The 17047-nt window shown below is 40.7% G+C and overlaps 4 protein-coding genes across 5 annotated transcripts; 3 read left to right on the forward strand and 1 right to left on the reverse strand.

Annotated features, from left to right (window-relative positions):
• The first annotated feature begins 179 nt into the window (after positions 1–179).
• On the forward strand, positions 180–3991 carry LOC111072958. The gene is made up of 4 exons (XM_022365047.2): positions 180–718; positions 1631–1777; positions 2881–3057; positions 3129–3991. The coding sequence occupies exons 1-4, from the start codon at positions 574–576 to the stop codon at positions 3218–3220; spliced, it is 561 nt and encodes a 186-aa protein (XP_022220739.1). The 5' UTR covers positions 180–573; the 3' UTR covers positions 3221–3991.
• Positions 3992–4046: 55 nt separating this feature from the next.
• Positions 4047–8156, reverse strand: LOC111072977. Its single transcript, XM_022365075.2, has 4 exons — positions 8092–8156; positions 4500–4668; positions 4268–4435; positions 4047–4202 (listed from the first exon to the last, which is right to left on the reverse strand). Exons 1-4 carry the CDS (start codon positions 8154–8156, stop codon positions 4047–4049), a joined length of 558 nt encoding a protein of 185 aa, XP_022220767.1.
• LOC111072951 (sodium-independent sulfate anion transporter) lies at positions 5899–15120 on the forward strand. Of its 2 annotated transcripts, none has more exons than XM_022365038.2 (6): positions 5899–6279; positions 11248–11891; positions 12899–13146; positions 13211–13982; positions 14043–14345; positions 14407–15120. In XM_022365038.2, the coding sequence occupies exons 2-6, from the start codon at positions 11750–11752 to the stop codon at positions 14907–14909; spliced, it is 1968 nt and encodes a 655-aa protein (XP_022220730.1). In that variant the 5' UTR covers positions 5899–6279; positions 11248–11749; the 3' UTR covers positions 14910–15120. The 2 variants fall into 2 exon arrangements, with proteins under 2 accessions (XP_022220730.1, XP_022220731.1); XM_022365039.2 differs by having other exon boundaries at positions 11700–11891.
• Positions 15121–15674: 554 nt separating this feature from the next.
• LOC111072969 (60S ribosome subunit biogenesis protein NIP7 homolog) lies at positions 15675–16415 on the forward strand. The gene is made up of 2 exons (XM_022365066.2): positions 15675–15803; positions 15855–16415. Exons 1-2 carry the CDS (start codon positions 15748–15750, stop codon positions 16339–16341), a joined length of 543 nt encoding a protein of 180 aa, XP_022220758.1. The 5' UTR covers positions 15675–15747; the 3' UTR covers positions 16342–16415.
• Positions 16416–17047: the final 632 nt, after the last annotated feature.

Here is a 17047-nt window from a genome sequence, read left to right on the forward strand (position 1 = left end):
GCCTTCGAGAAGCGTGCGCGAGCGCCAAGTAGCCCGGCGAGTCGGCAGCGACGTCGAACCCAACTTAAGACCCGTGTGCGCCGCGAATTCTTCACTTGCATTTCGAACGCGCAGCCGACTGGTTCGAGCTATCAAGACCCTCATCGTGAGAAGAACATCTAAGGGAAACAGAAACGAAATAGCCATACAAGTTGTACAAATTTTAAAGGATTTTTAGTGGCCCGTTTGAGCGTCAACGCCTTCCGTGCGGTTTAGTTTTGTTTCGGACTCTCTCTCTACCGGAAACAATTTTGGTGTGAAAATTTGCATAAAATTGCCTCGCAAAAACAACTAAAGAGCCTAAGGAAAACCTTAAGCAAGCCGACTTGAAGCCCCTGGGCAGTTTTTCAGTTTTCAAAGTGCGTGAGAAATTCCCTGGGAGAGGGACTAACCGAACCGTTTGTGTGCCGCGATTTTACATAACACCCGCGAACTCCTTTCCAAAAAACTAAACTTCGACGTCAGTTTTGATTTCGATTTCGATTTTGGCTTTGTCGTTTGCCCCCCTCAGCTACCCTCGCGCCACCATCCGAAATGCAGCCCCTGAAGCGATTCACACAATGCGGCAGCCTGACCATGCTCTTCGGCGTCTTCATCATCCTTTTCGGGGTCAGCTCCACGGCATTGACCACCTTTGGAAAGACCAATAATGGGCCGCCGCCCACGCATATGCCCATTGGTAAGTGAAAGGGGGCTGGATGGGGCTTTTGGGCACTTGAATTTGAATTGAATTTTGTGGGAAGGTCAAGCTGGTATTTTGGGGGAAGGTTTCCGCCAGATTTGTGCTGGGGAAATCGGTGATTTAAAGGGCTACAATTGGGTATAGGCAAGGTTGAAACTCTCTTTGTGTTTAGACCCTTTTCAGGCTGAGATCTATTGGAATTTAAACCTAGACACTATAGCACTAGGGATTAAACCATATACAAAGACTATATTTTTCTTTGAATGTTAAAGAACGTTGCGGAAAAAAATTATATTGTTAAAGGGGGGATTCCACCTATTCTATTCAGTAGTAAAACTTTTAGACTTGTACATTAATTGGTCACTGTTCTTTTGCTACTTTCTTAACTATTCAAAGAAATAAACGAACATAAACACTCCCGTATAATAAAACCAATCGTTAATCAAGAATTTGAGATTCATAATTTCCATATGCCAAAGCGAATCAATTGTCATTCGATTGTCTTTGGATTCCCCCCCATAAATAAATGGAATAATAATTATGGCGGAGCGCCAGCAATTGAATGACATGCCCATTGAATAGAACCAGCAGCACACATAAATCAGGAATTGATCAAACAAGTCACTCAAATGCAATGACAACCCACGCTTCCAGCCAAATCACGGACATTAGTCGGGGGCATGAACCAGTAGGTACAACAATATACATACAAAGTGTGGCAGGTTGGAGTTGGGTTGGGTTGGATTAGTAATGGGCTGGTGCTGGAGTTGGTAAACAAGATGGAATAGATGGGATAAGTAGCCGATAATTTGTGGGGCAATAATCACACAATTAGTGTGGAATTAGTTGAACAAACTTTCAACGTTTGACTATCGCTTAATTACATTTAATTTCATTTGATTTGAACAGTCAAAGGACGCGAATGCAGTGCCCATGATGACTGTACAGCGATAGATCGCACCAGCTGTGTTAAGGACCCCAACGACTACAAAATGCGTTGCCTCTGCGGCGATGATTCGGCTCCCTCGGCTGGAAACTGTCCGGATGTACTCAAAGGTAAGATATTATACGGAAAATGTTATAAAAAAACATACGAAAAGGTTCTTAAATCAAGCTTATTTCTCAAGTAATAATAAAAATGTATATCTGCAGTGGTACAAAATTCAAATAAGATTATAAGATTGAATTCTGTTCAACTTGGGGACTCCAGAATAGGAATTCATTTTTCACATAATTATTTCTTAGATTTGATCAAAGATTGTTACCTATTATTCAGTTTTCTGTGCATTTTCGGGTTGCTTTGGAATAGATTTCCTTGGCTAGAAATGGCTGGAAATAGAACAGCCAACAAAACGTCAACTAATTGCTAAGACATGCACATTACATTTATTATTTAAGAGGCTGCTGCTTTCTGTCCTCACCTGCTGCTGTGTCTCTTTCTTGATGTGCCTCAAGTGGCAGGTTGTCAGGCAGTCAGCAGTCAGGCAGTCAGGCGGTGGGGCGATGGGTGATTTCCAAGTCGCCACCTAAATGAGAATTAAACAAAGCATCCATCCAGATGGATACTACCAGATGCCACCTCCGACACTCTCCGACTCTCCTTGGGCCAGTGTTTGCTTTTTTATTTATTTAGTTTTTGTGCGCAATTCACACTTGTGCTCCTCCGCTTTTGGGCTCCTTGGATACTTGGATCCTAGGGTCTGCCCCATTGTTCCCCCCCTGGCTTTCGTACCCTCTTAACTGCATTCAGGACCTACTTGGGTGGTGGACGGAGGCTTTTCCTTTATGGCAGCGCCATGTCGAAGAAGGGATTTATGTTAGGATGTCGTGACTGGAACCGAGGGAACATCCAAATGGTAATGGAAATCGCCGCAGTGCCAATTTGTGACATGCACTGAAAATACAGAGCAAATTGTGATGATATGCATTATACTTGTATATACTCGTACTCGTCTCGTACAACATTTGCATGCCTACAATGTAGCGAGGGCTTGGAGTTCGAAATGAATTCCCGCAGAGCTAAAAGAGGGTGCTTAGAGGGGACAAGCAGTTGCTCAGCTAAATCGAATGCAGGAATGACAAATCACATCTGTCTGGCCATTTGTTTGTAGAGATTCTCAGATCTTTGGCTTGATTTCTACCCATTCAAATAATTTCAGGACTACGTCACAAGTGCAACAGCAACAACGACTGTGAGGACGGAATGGTCTGCCAGTATGAGAACAGCAACCGCACCATCGGCGTCTCCAAGTTTATGTCCAGCAAGACCAAATTGTGTCTCTGCGACAATGACAACGGTTACGTGGAGGACATACTCCATGACATCTGCAGTGGAGGTGAGTATCAGTGTAGGGATATGTATAATCATAGTGAGTAATAATCCCAATTAACCCCTTTCCAATTACAGCCAATCTTCAGGGTCTGGTCAATATGTTGATGTCGATCTGCTCGCTGCTGGCGCCCTTTGTGGTGTCTGCGCACATGCGAAAGCATTTCTAGAAGCCGGAATGACGGGTCATACGACGAATCGAATCGAAGCTTGGCGTTTAACTCCCTTTAGTGATCCATCAAATGTGCCTCAGTGAAACCAATAAAAAGATGAAGATCATATCCCCCATCGCCCTCACCAAATGAACAGAAGAAGAAGGAAAAAATTAGTTACAATCGCCATTAGCCTAAAGGTCGTTCTATTGTATAAGTTTCATATATACCACCGTCAATTTTATTCGCTTCTCACCCAAAGTCGCGTTATACAATACGATATAAAGAACAATATACATATATTATCTGATAAAGGTTTTCTATAGATCCCCCTAACCAACCTCTAGTCTGTATTCCATTAATTAGTAAAAAAAAACATTACAAAATGTCTGCACAATTTTATTGTAATTTTATATGTATGTGTGTCCAACAATTATATAGAAAAAAAAGAAAAGAAAAGCATATTTAATAAGCAACATTCCTCTCACTGCACCGTGGATGTGGATGGCATTCAGATCTCGCTTAACATCGCAATTACAAATGTGAAACATTTTAATTTTTGTATGGAATAGCTTTACGAGCTCACAGCCCCAGCCCACAATCAACGAAACAATTACCAATGAAAAAAGAAGATCTATCCATACGTATATCAATAAAATAATATTTGAGGCACTGGCAGCTTTGATTTCAGCTCAAAGATGCCTCGCCAGTTATGAACTTTTTCCCCATTGAAAACGTTTTGTCCGTAGCAGTTATATATGATATTATTTAATAATAAAAACGATTAAAAACGCATTGCTTCTATTTTTCCAGTTGTTACAGTTGAATTGTCAGTCCCGTTCCATTATGAAAGAGTAAAATATAATTTTGTAAGAGCCCGATTTATATCGTAGCCAATCCAGTTCACCTCCATAAGATAATCTCCTTTGGCAAAGGGTAGAACATTCTTAGGTCGATGATTCATAAACTCAGTGGTAACCTTTTCCACTATAAGATCGTGCTATATTGTAAATGAAAGATATAACTATATAATCTATTACAAATGGAACTTGTGATTGAACTTACATCGAAGGGACATGTGTGATTCATGTTGGAGTGGTCTCTGATTAATTCGTAAAAGTAATTGGCGACAGGATTGTATGTCTCATTTTTCAGAAATCTGCAGGCGTCTATTGTGACATCATAGAGGAATGGCCTATAACCACTGAAGCGTTGATACAATCCAAGGTTTATCTTAATGTAAAAATATTCACACAGAAGTTAAATTGCTATTCAGAGACTAATATTGCATACCCACTTTTACTTTGGTTACGGGAATTTTCAAGAGCCGCATCTTCACCGAAAAGTATTTATAGCTCCTGTTAACCGATTTTAGATGACAATATTCAAAGTTGCAGAATTTCTTGTCCAAGGACGTGCAAACGATGTTCGTAAACTCCGTTCGAGAGGGGATCTTGGATAGATTACTTGATTCGATAGTGCGTAGATCTATAGAAGGATGAATCTATCTATTTACCCCTGCGGCAAAATATATGAAGACCAGGATGCAGACTGCAAAATTCAGAGTAGAGCCCATCACGTACATTAAACGAAGCCTCGAAGACTGAATGCGAATAAAATTTTATATAACCCGTACATAATGCAAACGATTAAAAACTCATTTTAAATAATAGATGGTAAGCGGCAATAGAGTGTTTAGAGCGTTCCAGCTGAACAGGCAATCAGTATCAGTATCAGGCGACACTTAATAAAATAATATTGATCCTTTATGGCAAAAGGCAAAACATTTGTAATTCGGTGATTTAGACCTTCAAACGTAGAGTAGCGCATGAATGTCGATTATTGAACTGATCTGAAAATTCAAAATTTATTAATCAGATCTGTGGCTTTTTTTTTCGAGCCAAGCTCAAACAGCAAATATTTTGACTTAACTTCTTTATTACATGAACTCCACTGGAAATTCGGGAGAGCGTAAAATATATATTTTGAACACTGATCGTTCGATATCATAAACAAACCAGTGAAGGTAGCCATATTTTCCATACCCTAATTACATACATATATGATGAGACATTAGATAAACATGGTATTAATCGCTGTATTCTGCTGTATTTAAATTCTGCCATTGGTGAGATCATTGAGTTATTTTCCTTATCGATTCTAGAAACTTTCTTCAAAGCGGTAAGCCTCTAAAGCTTGCATACCTTTCCCAAACTATTTGGTATTCAGGGATGCCCAGTGAAATGTATTCCATTGAACTGCATTCGTAGCGCTCTAAAATGAAACGTTATCTAACCTTAATCGATACCTAATCGACATTGATTAAACTAGATTAGTGTATATATTACAAGATGTTATTAGCATGTAAATAGCGTTTGTAATGCCAACGCCTTTCGCTGTTTACTTTCAAATTTCTCACCTCAAACAAAAAGAGAAAGAACAGAGAGAGAGAGCAAAAGCTTCCCAAAGCTAAGCTTGAAATTACATTATACGCTCCATTGCCGAAAGGCAGTTATGTTCCATATTAGGTGAGGTAGTCTCTATTTAATCGCAATGCATGAAATCGACTGCAAGCCGAAGAGAGGTTGAAGCGCAACCGACATACCTTCCATTTAATATACCTTTGCCAACAGGTGGCGGCCGAACCGATTGGGCTCCAAACAACAGTTAGGCTTGTGTACTTTACCGATTCAGCTGGCTGAGCCAAAGCGATTGCGCGAAAGAGACCGCACAGAAAAGGAAGCGGAGACAGAACGAAGATCAGATCGACCTGCAACGATTGCGAGTTTGTGTGTGTGATATTTTAGTGCATTATTTGCATAAGAATTAGGCGGTCGCCAAAAATACTATTCGAAATAGTGTGCACATAAATATTCAATAAAATAATATTAGAATGCGCTAGAAAACTAAAGTTTGACGCGGGCCAAAGTCAATGAAATCGCGTTTCCGGTGGCATTTGATCGAGGCGAAACAATAAAACTTTCGGGCCTCAACTAAATACAGAGAACAACAAAAAACCACAGCTGGCATTCCAATTGTAATTGGGGTATCAACGCCCTCATCACCGCGCCCAAGGGGTAAGCCCATGACATTTTTCAGACCTGACATCAGACTCTACAAATCGCACAGCCTCAGATAAAAGACAGTGACACCCTCAGAAAGAAGACAGAGACAGCGACTGTCAGGGAAATTCGCATTTCGAAAGTTTTAAATATATTTTGGCAATCTTCTGTTTTTAGCGACTTTTTTTCACCCACCCAATCCCAATTGACGCAATTTGAACGGTCGATTAACTTTTAGCGTAACTCGATTACCAATTTGTTTATGACTCCGTCAAAGCAGAAGCCACATGCTAATTCGCAACGAGAGATGGCATTAGATGTGCTAATTTTATAATCCCCTCAATGAGGTGTCAATTAAATGAATCATTGATTCATTTGTCTGGAAATTTGCCTATACCAAAACCAAAGAATAATATTTGAAACTCAAGTCAAGAACTTGTGCATTTTTAGTGCTCCTACTCAATATTATATTATGGTACTTAAAAGAGCACATTACGTGTTGACTATTTGCACACGGCAGGGGAAATTAATTAGATTACGTGACGGAAACCCGAGAACGTGTTCAAAACGATGATTTCCTAAATTGGTCGATTAACTAACGATTAAGGCAAAGATATAGTCGCAGTTTGTTTACAGACCATGCCAAATCCAGCGACTAAGCAGAGTCGCATCTTTACAATGAGCGTGGAACCCTCTTAAATATTCTGAATCGCAACGTTGACTTGAGTACGAGTATAGATGCTGTATGAACTGGTTCTAGGTAGTTTCTTTAGTCTCAGACAATGGCGACGCGTCGACTGCATTCAACAAAAGATATAAAAACCTCAATGACATCGTCTTAAGTTATTTTAATGTTTGATCTTTATGGAATAGATAAGAATCCGCACTGATTCAAGTTGTGATTTTCTTTGCTGCGTAATCGGCGACGAGTGAAACGCGTTTTGCATAAAAACCGCAAATTTATCACAAACCCAAAACCTGCCGAGTCAAAACAATAAGCTCATAAATATTCAAATTAAATCAAACAGAAGCCGGCAGCAAATATCCATCCTGCCTGTCAGACGGAGTTGGATACAGATTATGAAACCTCTTTTATAAGACTTGAAAGATTTGTTAAAAATTTGCTTGCCCTGCGATTAATACCCCACATAAGCAGCCATTTATGACCGATTGTTTTTGTGTGGGGTTCCACGAATTTCAAACAGAGTTCTGGGTATACAAGATCCATATTTAGCGGGAGCCAATTGGCATGCTTTGAACATTAACAATTGAGCCATTCATGTAGTACTTGCCAAAAACGGCAACATTATTTTGGGGGCAGTGTAGACTTGGTTTTTAGCACAATTTTCAGGAAAAGAATTATCAACACAGATGCGGGCATCTGCATAAGTCTCATTTTAAAAAATTGGTATCCAACCTATTCAGGCTTTCAAATTATTACCAAAACTTTTACAGTCACGTTCCGCAATTAACTTAACGACCATTAAAATGAGAGCACTTTCGGAAATTGAAAATAAAAATGAAATATGGTATTTGAAGCGAGGAAAAACTTTGGGATTACTAACTACCTTAGGATAGCAAATTTTATATATTTAGAACGCTACTTTTACATCGCTTCATAGACAAAGTATTCTTTTACAATTGCAGTGTATGTGAATAATACATTCCTAAATAGCTCATAAAAGCAAGTAAGTTACGGTTTTATCTGCCATAAAAACAAACTAAAATGCACCTGAATGCGGAGCCCAGAGCACAGCTGGCACGTGTCTATCGCTGTACTGCCGAATGCCCTAGCGTATACGTAATTTTCGCATGATAAGCCCCCACCTTCCAAATACCCTGTTTCCCCGGCTCCAATGGTGCGTTACCAAATACAGCTTTAGGCCATGCATCGTAGTCTAGAAATGGCTCAAAGATCGAAAGACAATCGCATTGAAATGGGCAACAGTTCGCGGCTTGCTTGACTCTGTACAAATTGCACGCCGTTCGACCACGCCCAGTCGCTGCGACTAGGTTACGCCCTTTGTGGCAATTTTCAAGTCATGTGAAATATATTTTGCAATTGGCCCTGTAATTTTAGTCGTACACCAAACGCTCGAAAAATGTGGGGAAAAAAGTCAACAAAAACCGACAAAAATTTACTTTGCGATTAAGTGGATAACTTCCTGTTAGTCATCGTTCGGTTTATTAACTTGATTATAATGTTATTGAGGTTTTCTGTAAAAAACAAGAATGCCAATTTTAAGTTTGTGAATTGTTTCAGGAATTTTTATGGCAAACACAAAGGGCAAAGCCGTATCTAATATTTTATATCCAAACAATATTCGTGTGATACATATATAGCTCTGATGAATATTTAATATATTTGCCATGATAACGATCGATCTACAGCTTCCCTTCTCATTAAATCTGTGATATGTGAATATCTGTTGCACACGTGTCTGGGGCACTCTAAAAAAAAAGTATATGCAAATTCGTGTGAAACTTTAATTAAATTCGAGTACGGGTACAATTATTACGTTAGGGGGAAGCTTCAACTAAACTGCAATTAACACAAATTGAATAAAACGCCCAACACACCCCCGCCAGCTGTTTGTCTCTCTGTGTCTCGAAATAATAGTTAAAAATAAACCAAAACAAAGGAAAAAGGCATTTAGAGTACACGATCATACTCGTTTATTCAAATAACTTGAGCATTCACGGCATTATCTCGGGCACCAGCTTGTTTGACAACATCCAAAATCAGCTGAAATTTCAGCAACCGGCGGGATATACATACCTCTACCTTTTGCCTTTGCCTCTGCGCCTCAAGATCTGTGGGCACTGGGATCTGAATGAATGGAAACCTGTTGCCGGCGTCTTGACATCTCTTTCTAAGTAAATAAATGTGTTTTGGCCAATAAACTACGGCCAGCTGACTGATTATACTCGTATCGTATTCAAGTCATTGGACTGCGTTTAGGAAACGAAATGCACAACAACATAAAAAGTCCCCAAACATTTATTCAAAACGTGTAAGATAGTGGGAAGGGTGGGTGAGTGGACTTGTGGGATACTCAGCACAATTTTTGGTGAGGGGTTGATTCAGTGAAACGTATTTAATCATTATTAATAAAGTCTGTAAGGGATTGAATGAACTAAGAAACATAAATAAAATAGCTATATTTATACGCATGACGCATTGGATTGAATGGCTTAGGGGAAATTTATATTTATTGACAGATCTCTGTTTCTACATCTCCTAGTTCCATTCCATCCTTAGATACCTCACAATTTAGCAGAGAGGGTAGCAAGACCGATACGCTTACCGTTTTGCCTGTGAGCTTGGCCAGACTCTAAAGACAATCATATTTATGGCCTTTAGTCACATGAAGCCCGTTTCAATTAATTTAAATATTTCCATTTGTCACCGCTTCAGTGGCCGTCTAGGAAGCTTTTTGGCAAAGTCTATTTGAGATTTGATGTTCATCTTGAATTCCAAGTGCAATGCCTCAAAAAATGCCATAAATTAGCAATTTTATCGCCATAATTTATGAAAATAACACGAACAAACCCAATCAACTTCAGCTGAACTATAAAGTCTATAAATAACGCCCGACCCGAGGTCCATAGAAAGTTTCCACCCAAAACTAATATTAAATATGCATTTTTTCTAGTTTTCCCAATCGTTATGTGACAACCGATTCCAAATCAGATGCATTTACAAACGGATCTCTACAAAAAATATTAAGGCACATTTTATGTGTAGCCTCAATTCTCGCATTTCCCTTGGAAACCGATTCGACCCCAAGCTGTCACCAAAGGCAGCATTTGAATAATATACGAGTATATGTATTTGTTTATCCATGACATTTTTTGGTATCGGCTTTTGTTTGCGCCGCGGCTTCATCTAGCGAGAAGGGTCCAACCCCATTCCCAGCGTGTCAAGTTCATCTTAAAAATGTTTAGAATACTGCGACAAATATTTCATAGGTAAACAATTAATTGTTTATGCGGTTTCGATGGCAAGTTGCTTTGCATTAATGTGCAATCTTAAAATAGGGCTAGGATGGATTGGAAAAAGCTGTGAAGTTCATGGAATAATGTTAAATAGAGCAGGGAATGGTGATGCAGTCGCTATACTCGTACATACAATAAACAATCACCCTGAAATTGAACATATACAATTGTATATATTGAGCCGGAAATCAGTACAAATTTTATATAAATAATTATATATATTTTATATATTGATGCCAAAAGGGTTACTTATTTTAACATTAAAACTGGCCGGTTTACAAATGAAATGACGTACCAATTGAAGCAAAGAATCGAAATGGAGACAAAAGAAAATAAGACAAAACCCGAGTACGCGTACCTGACTGCCTTTTCTATATGTACGTACATACGTATATGATCATAATGCAAGACCTGATCATCACGCATTATACAGTGATTTGGTGTGCAACGGAAGCAGAGCGATCCAGTCGAATCTGGTTTGGAGAAGTTAACACTTGGTCTGCCCCATCCTCCATGGTAACCCCCCGACTAGAACTCGTTTGAAAGTCAAAGAAATGACTCGAATGAACCCGATGAATGGAAAATTTCAAACACACAAAAAACTCCCAAAAAAATCTCGGTATCTGTGACTCCTCCCCCACCTTTTGTTTTGGGTAACTTTCCATTGAATTTGTTCAAAAATATGAGAGCAAAACAACAACAAAACATCAAGTGACAATCGCTCACGTGTTGAGAGAGTGCCTCAAAAATTGCCGAGCCACACAAATAATTGCAGACTAATACGAAAAGAATTTACAACTTCCTTTCTATTCAGCCGAACTCTGAAATTCGAGCACTAAGTGCTTCAAAGAGGAGAGCGAAACACGCAATGGGAACCTTTAATTATTTTTGGGACTTTGTAGACACTCTCCCTCGTACCTGCTGCCTTTTTCCATTTTCCCTACGCTCGATTATCTGTTTAACGCATATCTACGACTATTGTAGGTAATATGTTGGATCAGTCGGGTTCCGAAACCCAAACCCAAGCCCGAATCGGATATATGCGGTGAGAAACGATAGCGACGATGACGACACAACGAGACGACAGCGAAAACAAAGTTTTGATTTTTATAAAAGACAAGGTTCGCATCAAGTACAAAACAGTTTCGTTCGAAACGTTGCCGTGTGAAGAGCCGACTGAGGGACCGAGCATTTCCGAGACAGTTTCAGTGCGTCTAGAAAAAGTTACTTAATACCCCGCCAGATGCACCACCTATGACTCCGCCAGTACCAGGCGGCGCGTGCTTCTGTTGATCGTATAAACTTTATTTCCGAAGGCGGCGGCACTCGCAAAAGTTTCACCTGCTGTCAGCCAGCCCAGCCCAGCCCCAGCCATTGTTTTGAATTTATTTTATTCGTAACTTGGACTGTGTAATTAACTCTAAGTCCGTCGGCAGTGTTTTTTTGTTCATTTGTGGGAACTCCCCTTCGCACACTACGCGGAAAGATGAAGTCCAATCCTGCTTCGGATCACGTCTACTTCAACGATGGATTCAAGTGCTCAACAATCAGCATGCATACCAACCTCAACGAACAGAATGGAGGCAGCAACAACAGTGTGGGATCTCAAGGATCCAAGGAGTTTATATGTGAGTTTTTCTATAAACTGCGGGGTTTTATAAAGCATAACTACTGGAAAGAATACGAATTTGAATGTGATTAATAAAAGAACAAGTCAAAAGAAAAGGTCTCTTACGAAGGGATTTCCTTAAAAATATAAAAGTCTAGTGTGGGAAACAATATATTTAATTGGGGAACATCTGGAAACAATTTAAAATTATGATTATTTGCGTATTCATTTAAGTAGTTATCTTTTTAATATTTTATATAAGTTGATTTTGTAATTAATGAAGTTTTGTTTGAAAAATTATACATTACTATTATTAGAGTGATGATTCGAGAGGTACCTAAATGGGTTTCGTCCATTCAATAGTGATTTATTGTGAAAACAAATTAAAGTAGTTGAACAATTTTAGCATTTAGAATTGTTGTTAAAAGTTTTTCAATAATTTCATGGTACCATTAAATTTGCAATAATTTTCAGTTATTACAGAAAAAAAAACGGAAATTGTTATTCAAATCATTTTATATACAAATCAAGAGAGTTTTTCTGGCAGCTATTAAAATTCTCAATTGCAATCAAAGGAATTTTTTCCCAGGGAAATGAAATGTTTTTTTTTTTCATTTGGCATACGAAACGTGCTGTCTATTAGGGAGATACAGACACTCGTACATCCAATTGTTTTCCACGTTTTCTCAGCCGATAAACTCGGCCCAGAAACCTTGACAATGAAATTCTCGGAGATCATGGAGAACCATAGAACAAAAAAAGTACAATTAAATAATAAATGTAAATGAACATACATGTATGTATGGCAGATACTCGTAGTTAAAAACCTAGCACCCTCGGTAGTACGTGATTATGAATCACAGTCGAAAATGAAGCCAACGACTTGCCAAGAAATAACAAAAATAAGCACCAACTACGAGTACTGCCAGTAAAGAATTTCATTGTTGGTTTTTTTTTTTGGCATGGCTTGCAATTTCCGGCTAGAAAAACCTTTTGTTAACCTCTGCTCTCTTTTCGCCCTTTTAGTGACCGAGGACGGCAAGAAGGTGAAGCCCTCGCGGAGTACGGTGGAGTGCACCCGCAGCTGGCTACAGGATTGCAGCAGACGGACATTTAACCGCAAGACCCTGCACAAAAGACTGCCCATCCTTGGGTGGCTGCCACGTTACAGCAGTCAGGATGCAGTCGGGGATCTGGTGGCTGGCATAACTGTGGGCCTGACGGTGATTCCCCAGGCTTTGGCCTATGCTGGAATCGCCGGACTCCCAGTAGCCGTGAGTAACCTTTGTGTTAACCGTTTTGAATAATGATCTAATCCCATGATCTAATCCATCTTAGTACGGTCTGTATGCTTCGTTCTTGGGCTGCTTTGTGTACATCTTTCTGGGCAGCTGCAAGGATGTGCCAATGGGTCCCTCGGCCATTGTGGCACTGCTGACATTCCAGGCGGCTCAGGGATCATGGCAAAAGTCGGTGCTGCTGTGTCTGCTGTCGGGCATTGTGGAACTGCTGATGGGACTCTTTGGGCTTGGCTTTCTCATTGACTTTGTTTCGGGTCCGGTTTCCTCCGGCTTCACCTCCGCCGTCTCCCTCATCATTCTCACATCCCAGATCCAAAGTGTGCTGGGCATCACGGCCAAGGGCAACACCTTTGTGGAGATCTGGACGCAGGTGTTCCACAACATTGAGCACACACGAGCCGGCGACACCGTCTTGGGCCTCACCTGCATTGTGGTGCTGCTCCTGATGCGCTCCCTCTCCTCCTGCCGCATCGGACCCGAAGATGAGCAGCAGCGATCAACCTTCCAGCGGGTGGTGAACAAGGTACTCTGGATTGTGGGCACTGCTCGCAATGCCATACTGGTGATAGTCTGCTGCTTGATGGGCTATCTGCTGCACAGTGAGGAGCATGGTGCTCCATTCCGCGTGGTGGGTGACATCCCGCCCGGACTGCCCAACGTACAGTGGCCCCCCACTTCGTTGAGTGCCAACGAGACGAGCAATGGCGCTGCCGAGAGCTTCGTGGAGATGGTCCACAGCATGGGCTCCGGTTTGATTGTGGTCCCGCTGATCTCGCTGATGGAGAACATTGCCATCTGCAAGGCCTTCGGTGAGTGATCCACACAAGATTCCCAAGACTGCTCTTTTTTCAATGTGAACTCTCTCTCAGCCAATGGCAAGTCGGTGGATGCTTCCCAGGAGCTGATTGCCATAGGTACGGCCAACATATTCAACTCCTTTGTCCAGGGCTTTCCGGGAACCGGCGCCCTGAGTCGTGGGGCTGTCAACAATGCCAGCGGAGTGCGCACCCCACTCAGCAATATATATTCTGGTGGTCTGGTGATGATTGCTCTGCTATTCCTCACTCCGTACTTCTACTTCATACCGCGTCCCACACTGGCGGCCATCATCATATCGGCTGTGGTGTTCATGATCGAGGTCAAGGTGGTTAAGCCCATGTGGAGATCGAAGAGTAAGTTAAAATTGGTTAAAAGATGATTAAACATCTCATGTAACAATCAAAATTATTGCAGAAAGCGATCTGGTGCCTGGTGTGGGAACATTCATGGCCTGTCTGGTACTTCCACTGGAATGGGGTATTCTCATTGGCGTCGGGCTTAATGTCATCTTTATACTGTATCATGCGGCGCGTCCAAAGCTCTCCACAGAGCTCTTGGCCACACAATCGGGCATTGACTACATGATGATCACGCCGGATCGATGCCTAATCTTTCCGTCCGTGGATTATGTTAGGAATCTGGTCAACAAGCAGTCCATGCGCCAGAATGTGCCCGTCGTCATCGATGCCTCGCATGTCTATGGGGCCGACTTTACCACAGCGACCGTCATCGACTCCCTGATCAGTGACTTTAATCAGCGGGGACAGCTGCTCTTCTTCTACAACCTGAAGCCGAGCATTTGCGCCATCTTCGAGCAAGTGTCAGCGGCACAGTTCGTCGTCTATTATCAGGAGGAGCAGCTGGACGATTTGCTCAAGGAGCGGAACTACACACAGAAGCGCTCGGAGACGGCCTGAACTCCCCTAATACGTGATACATTTAGATTAGTTCAAATTACTAGTGTAGTTATTTATGGTATTGTAAATATGTAGGTTATAAGAAACTTTTTTTTAGTATTAGCCAAAGCACATACACTATTAGAAATTGTAAGTAAGCCAAAAAGTTACTGTAGTTAACTTTAACCTTAGATTCTGTTTTAAATTAATTAAACGACCAAATTAACGCCTTTTGGAATTTTGAATTTGAATTTGAACGAAGTAAAATACATGTGTCCCTTCCCTCTCTACGTTACACACCTTGCGGCTCGGTTCTGTTGATGTTTCCTTGATTTTTAAATTTTTATCGATAGTGCCATCTATGGTTTTGCAGCCCTCGTAGTGAACTGTTTTGCCATTTTTCGCTCTCAATTCAATTCTCAATTCGATCCTGAACAAAATTTATGTATCTATCGGATAAAATTATTTATTTAGGGCTGAGAGGGCCAACTAACTAGTAATATTAAACGGAATATCAACGTTGAATGTTTTGAAGAAAAAACAATCGATACTATCGTCATAGTATCGGGGCTCAAAAAATTATTAAAAAACCAATCAAACCTTTTAGGAACTTGTCCATTGTAAAAATTAGATGCCACCTGTCGATTTGCTTACAAATGTGTCTTCGTATTTTATAGCAGCCAATCCAAACACATCAAAAGCGCAACGACTGTAGCTCGATACTATCATGATAGTCGCTAAACCGTCGATAGTAGAGGCTAGCAGTAAAATATCGATACTATCGATAGTGCCATCGATGGTTTGACACCTCTATCTCACGTGTAGTTTCCGCAATTTTTGGTTTTTGTATTTAAATAAAATGAAGCGTTTATCTGACGAGCGTGCCAAGATTTTGTTCGAGAAGCTGAACAAATAGTAGGTACGACAAACACTTGATTGGAATGACATTAATCAGCTTCCTTGCAGCATTGGAACGAATGTAACGCAGCTGATTGACCGCCCGGACGGCACCTATTGTTTCCGAGAGATGCGGGATCGCGTCTACTATGTGTCCGAGCGGATACTCAAGCTGAGCGAGTGCTTCAGCGGCAAGCAACTGGTCAGCGTAGGCACCTGCTTTGGGAAGTTCTCCAAGACCAACAAATTGAAGTTCCACATCACAGCGCTCTACTATCTGGCGCCGTACGCCCAGCACAAGGTGTGGGTCAAGCCATCCTTTGAACAGCAGTACCTGTACGGCAACAACGTACCCAAATCGGGTCTGTCACGAATCACCGAAAACGCAGCACAGTACCAGGGAGTGGTGGTGTACGCCATGAGCGATTTGCCATTGGGCTTTGGGGTTCTGGCACGCTCCACCACCGACTGCAAGACCGCTGATCCACTGACGGCAGTCTGTTACCACCAGTCGGACCTAGGCGAGTACATACGCGCCGAAGATACGCTGTTTTAGATGCATACTTGAAGACTATAGCTATAATCATGTTTTTAGTAAATAATAAGTCCTACGAGAATTTGAAAACACGATTTGTACGAGTTTTATTGATAAATGATAAACGTAATTGCAGATTATATATTCAAAACAATTTCAAGACAAAAACACTTTTGTCCACTGTTCGATACGATTAACAGAGACTACAAATATGTATGGGGAACGAGATATAAATAAGGCAAACAAATCAAATGCGTGAATAGGTCAAAAGCATGTCATTCTAAGTAAAAGGAATTATTAATAATTCAAATTAGCTTGGAAAACATAATTTTATCATTAAGGTACAGATATAGGGCATACAAATGTCGATACTCATAGCTGCACCGGTATTCCCAGGCAACAGTGACGTCACATTCCGGTACACACTTAAGTTTTATGCTTTGCCCATTTTTGTTTGAACCGTATTATGTAAAGAATCTAATTAAAAAGAGTTGTTAAAGTTAGCCAATCTTGTAGAAAATTGATTCATCTATCGGATAAAATTATGTGTTCAGGTGCTAAGATTCTTAGATTGCTAGTTATATTAAAGCGAATATCAAAATCGAAGAATATGATTTCCGATCATAAACAGAATTAACCCATTGTCGACCAAAGTATATTTACGGTATATCGGTATATATTAAAGTGATTTTCAAAATGACCGCAACCCTCCTAAAATACCGAAATT

The sequence above is a fragment of the Drosophila obscura genome, unplaced genomic scaffold (genome assembly GCF_018151105.1).
Source record: "Drosophila obscura isolate BZ-5 IFL unplaced genomic scaffold, ASM1815110v1 contig_192, whole genome shotgun sequence".
Taxonomy (NCBI): Eukaryota; Metazoa; Arthropoda; class Insecta; order Diptera; family Drosophilidae; genus Drosophila; species Drosophila obscura.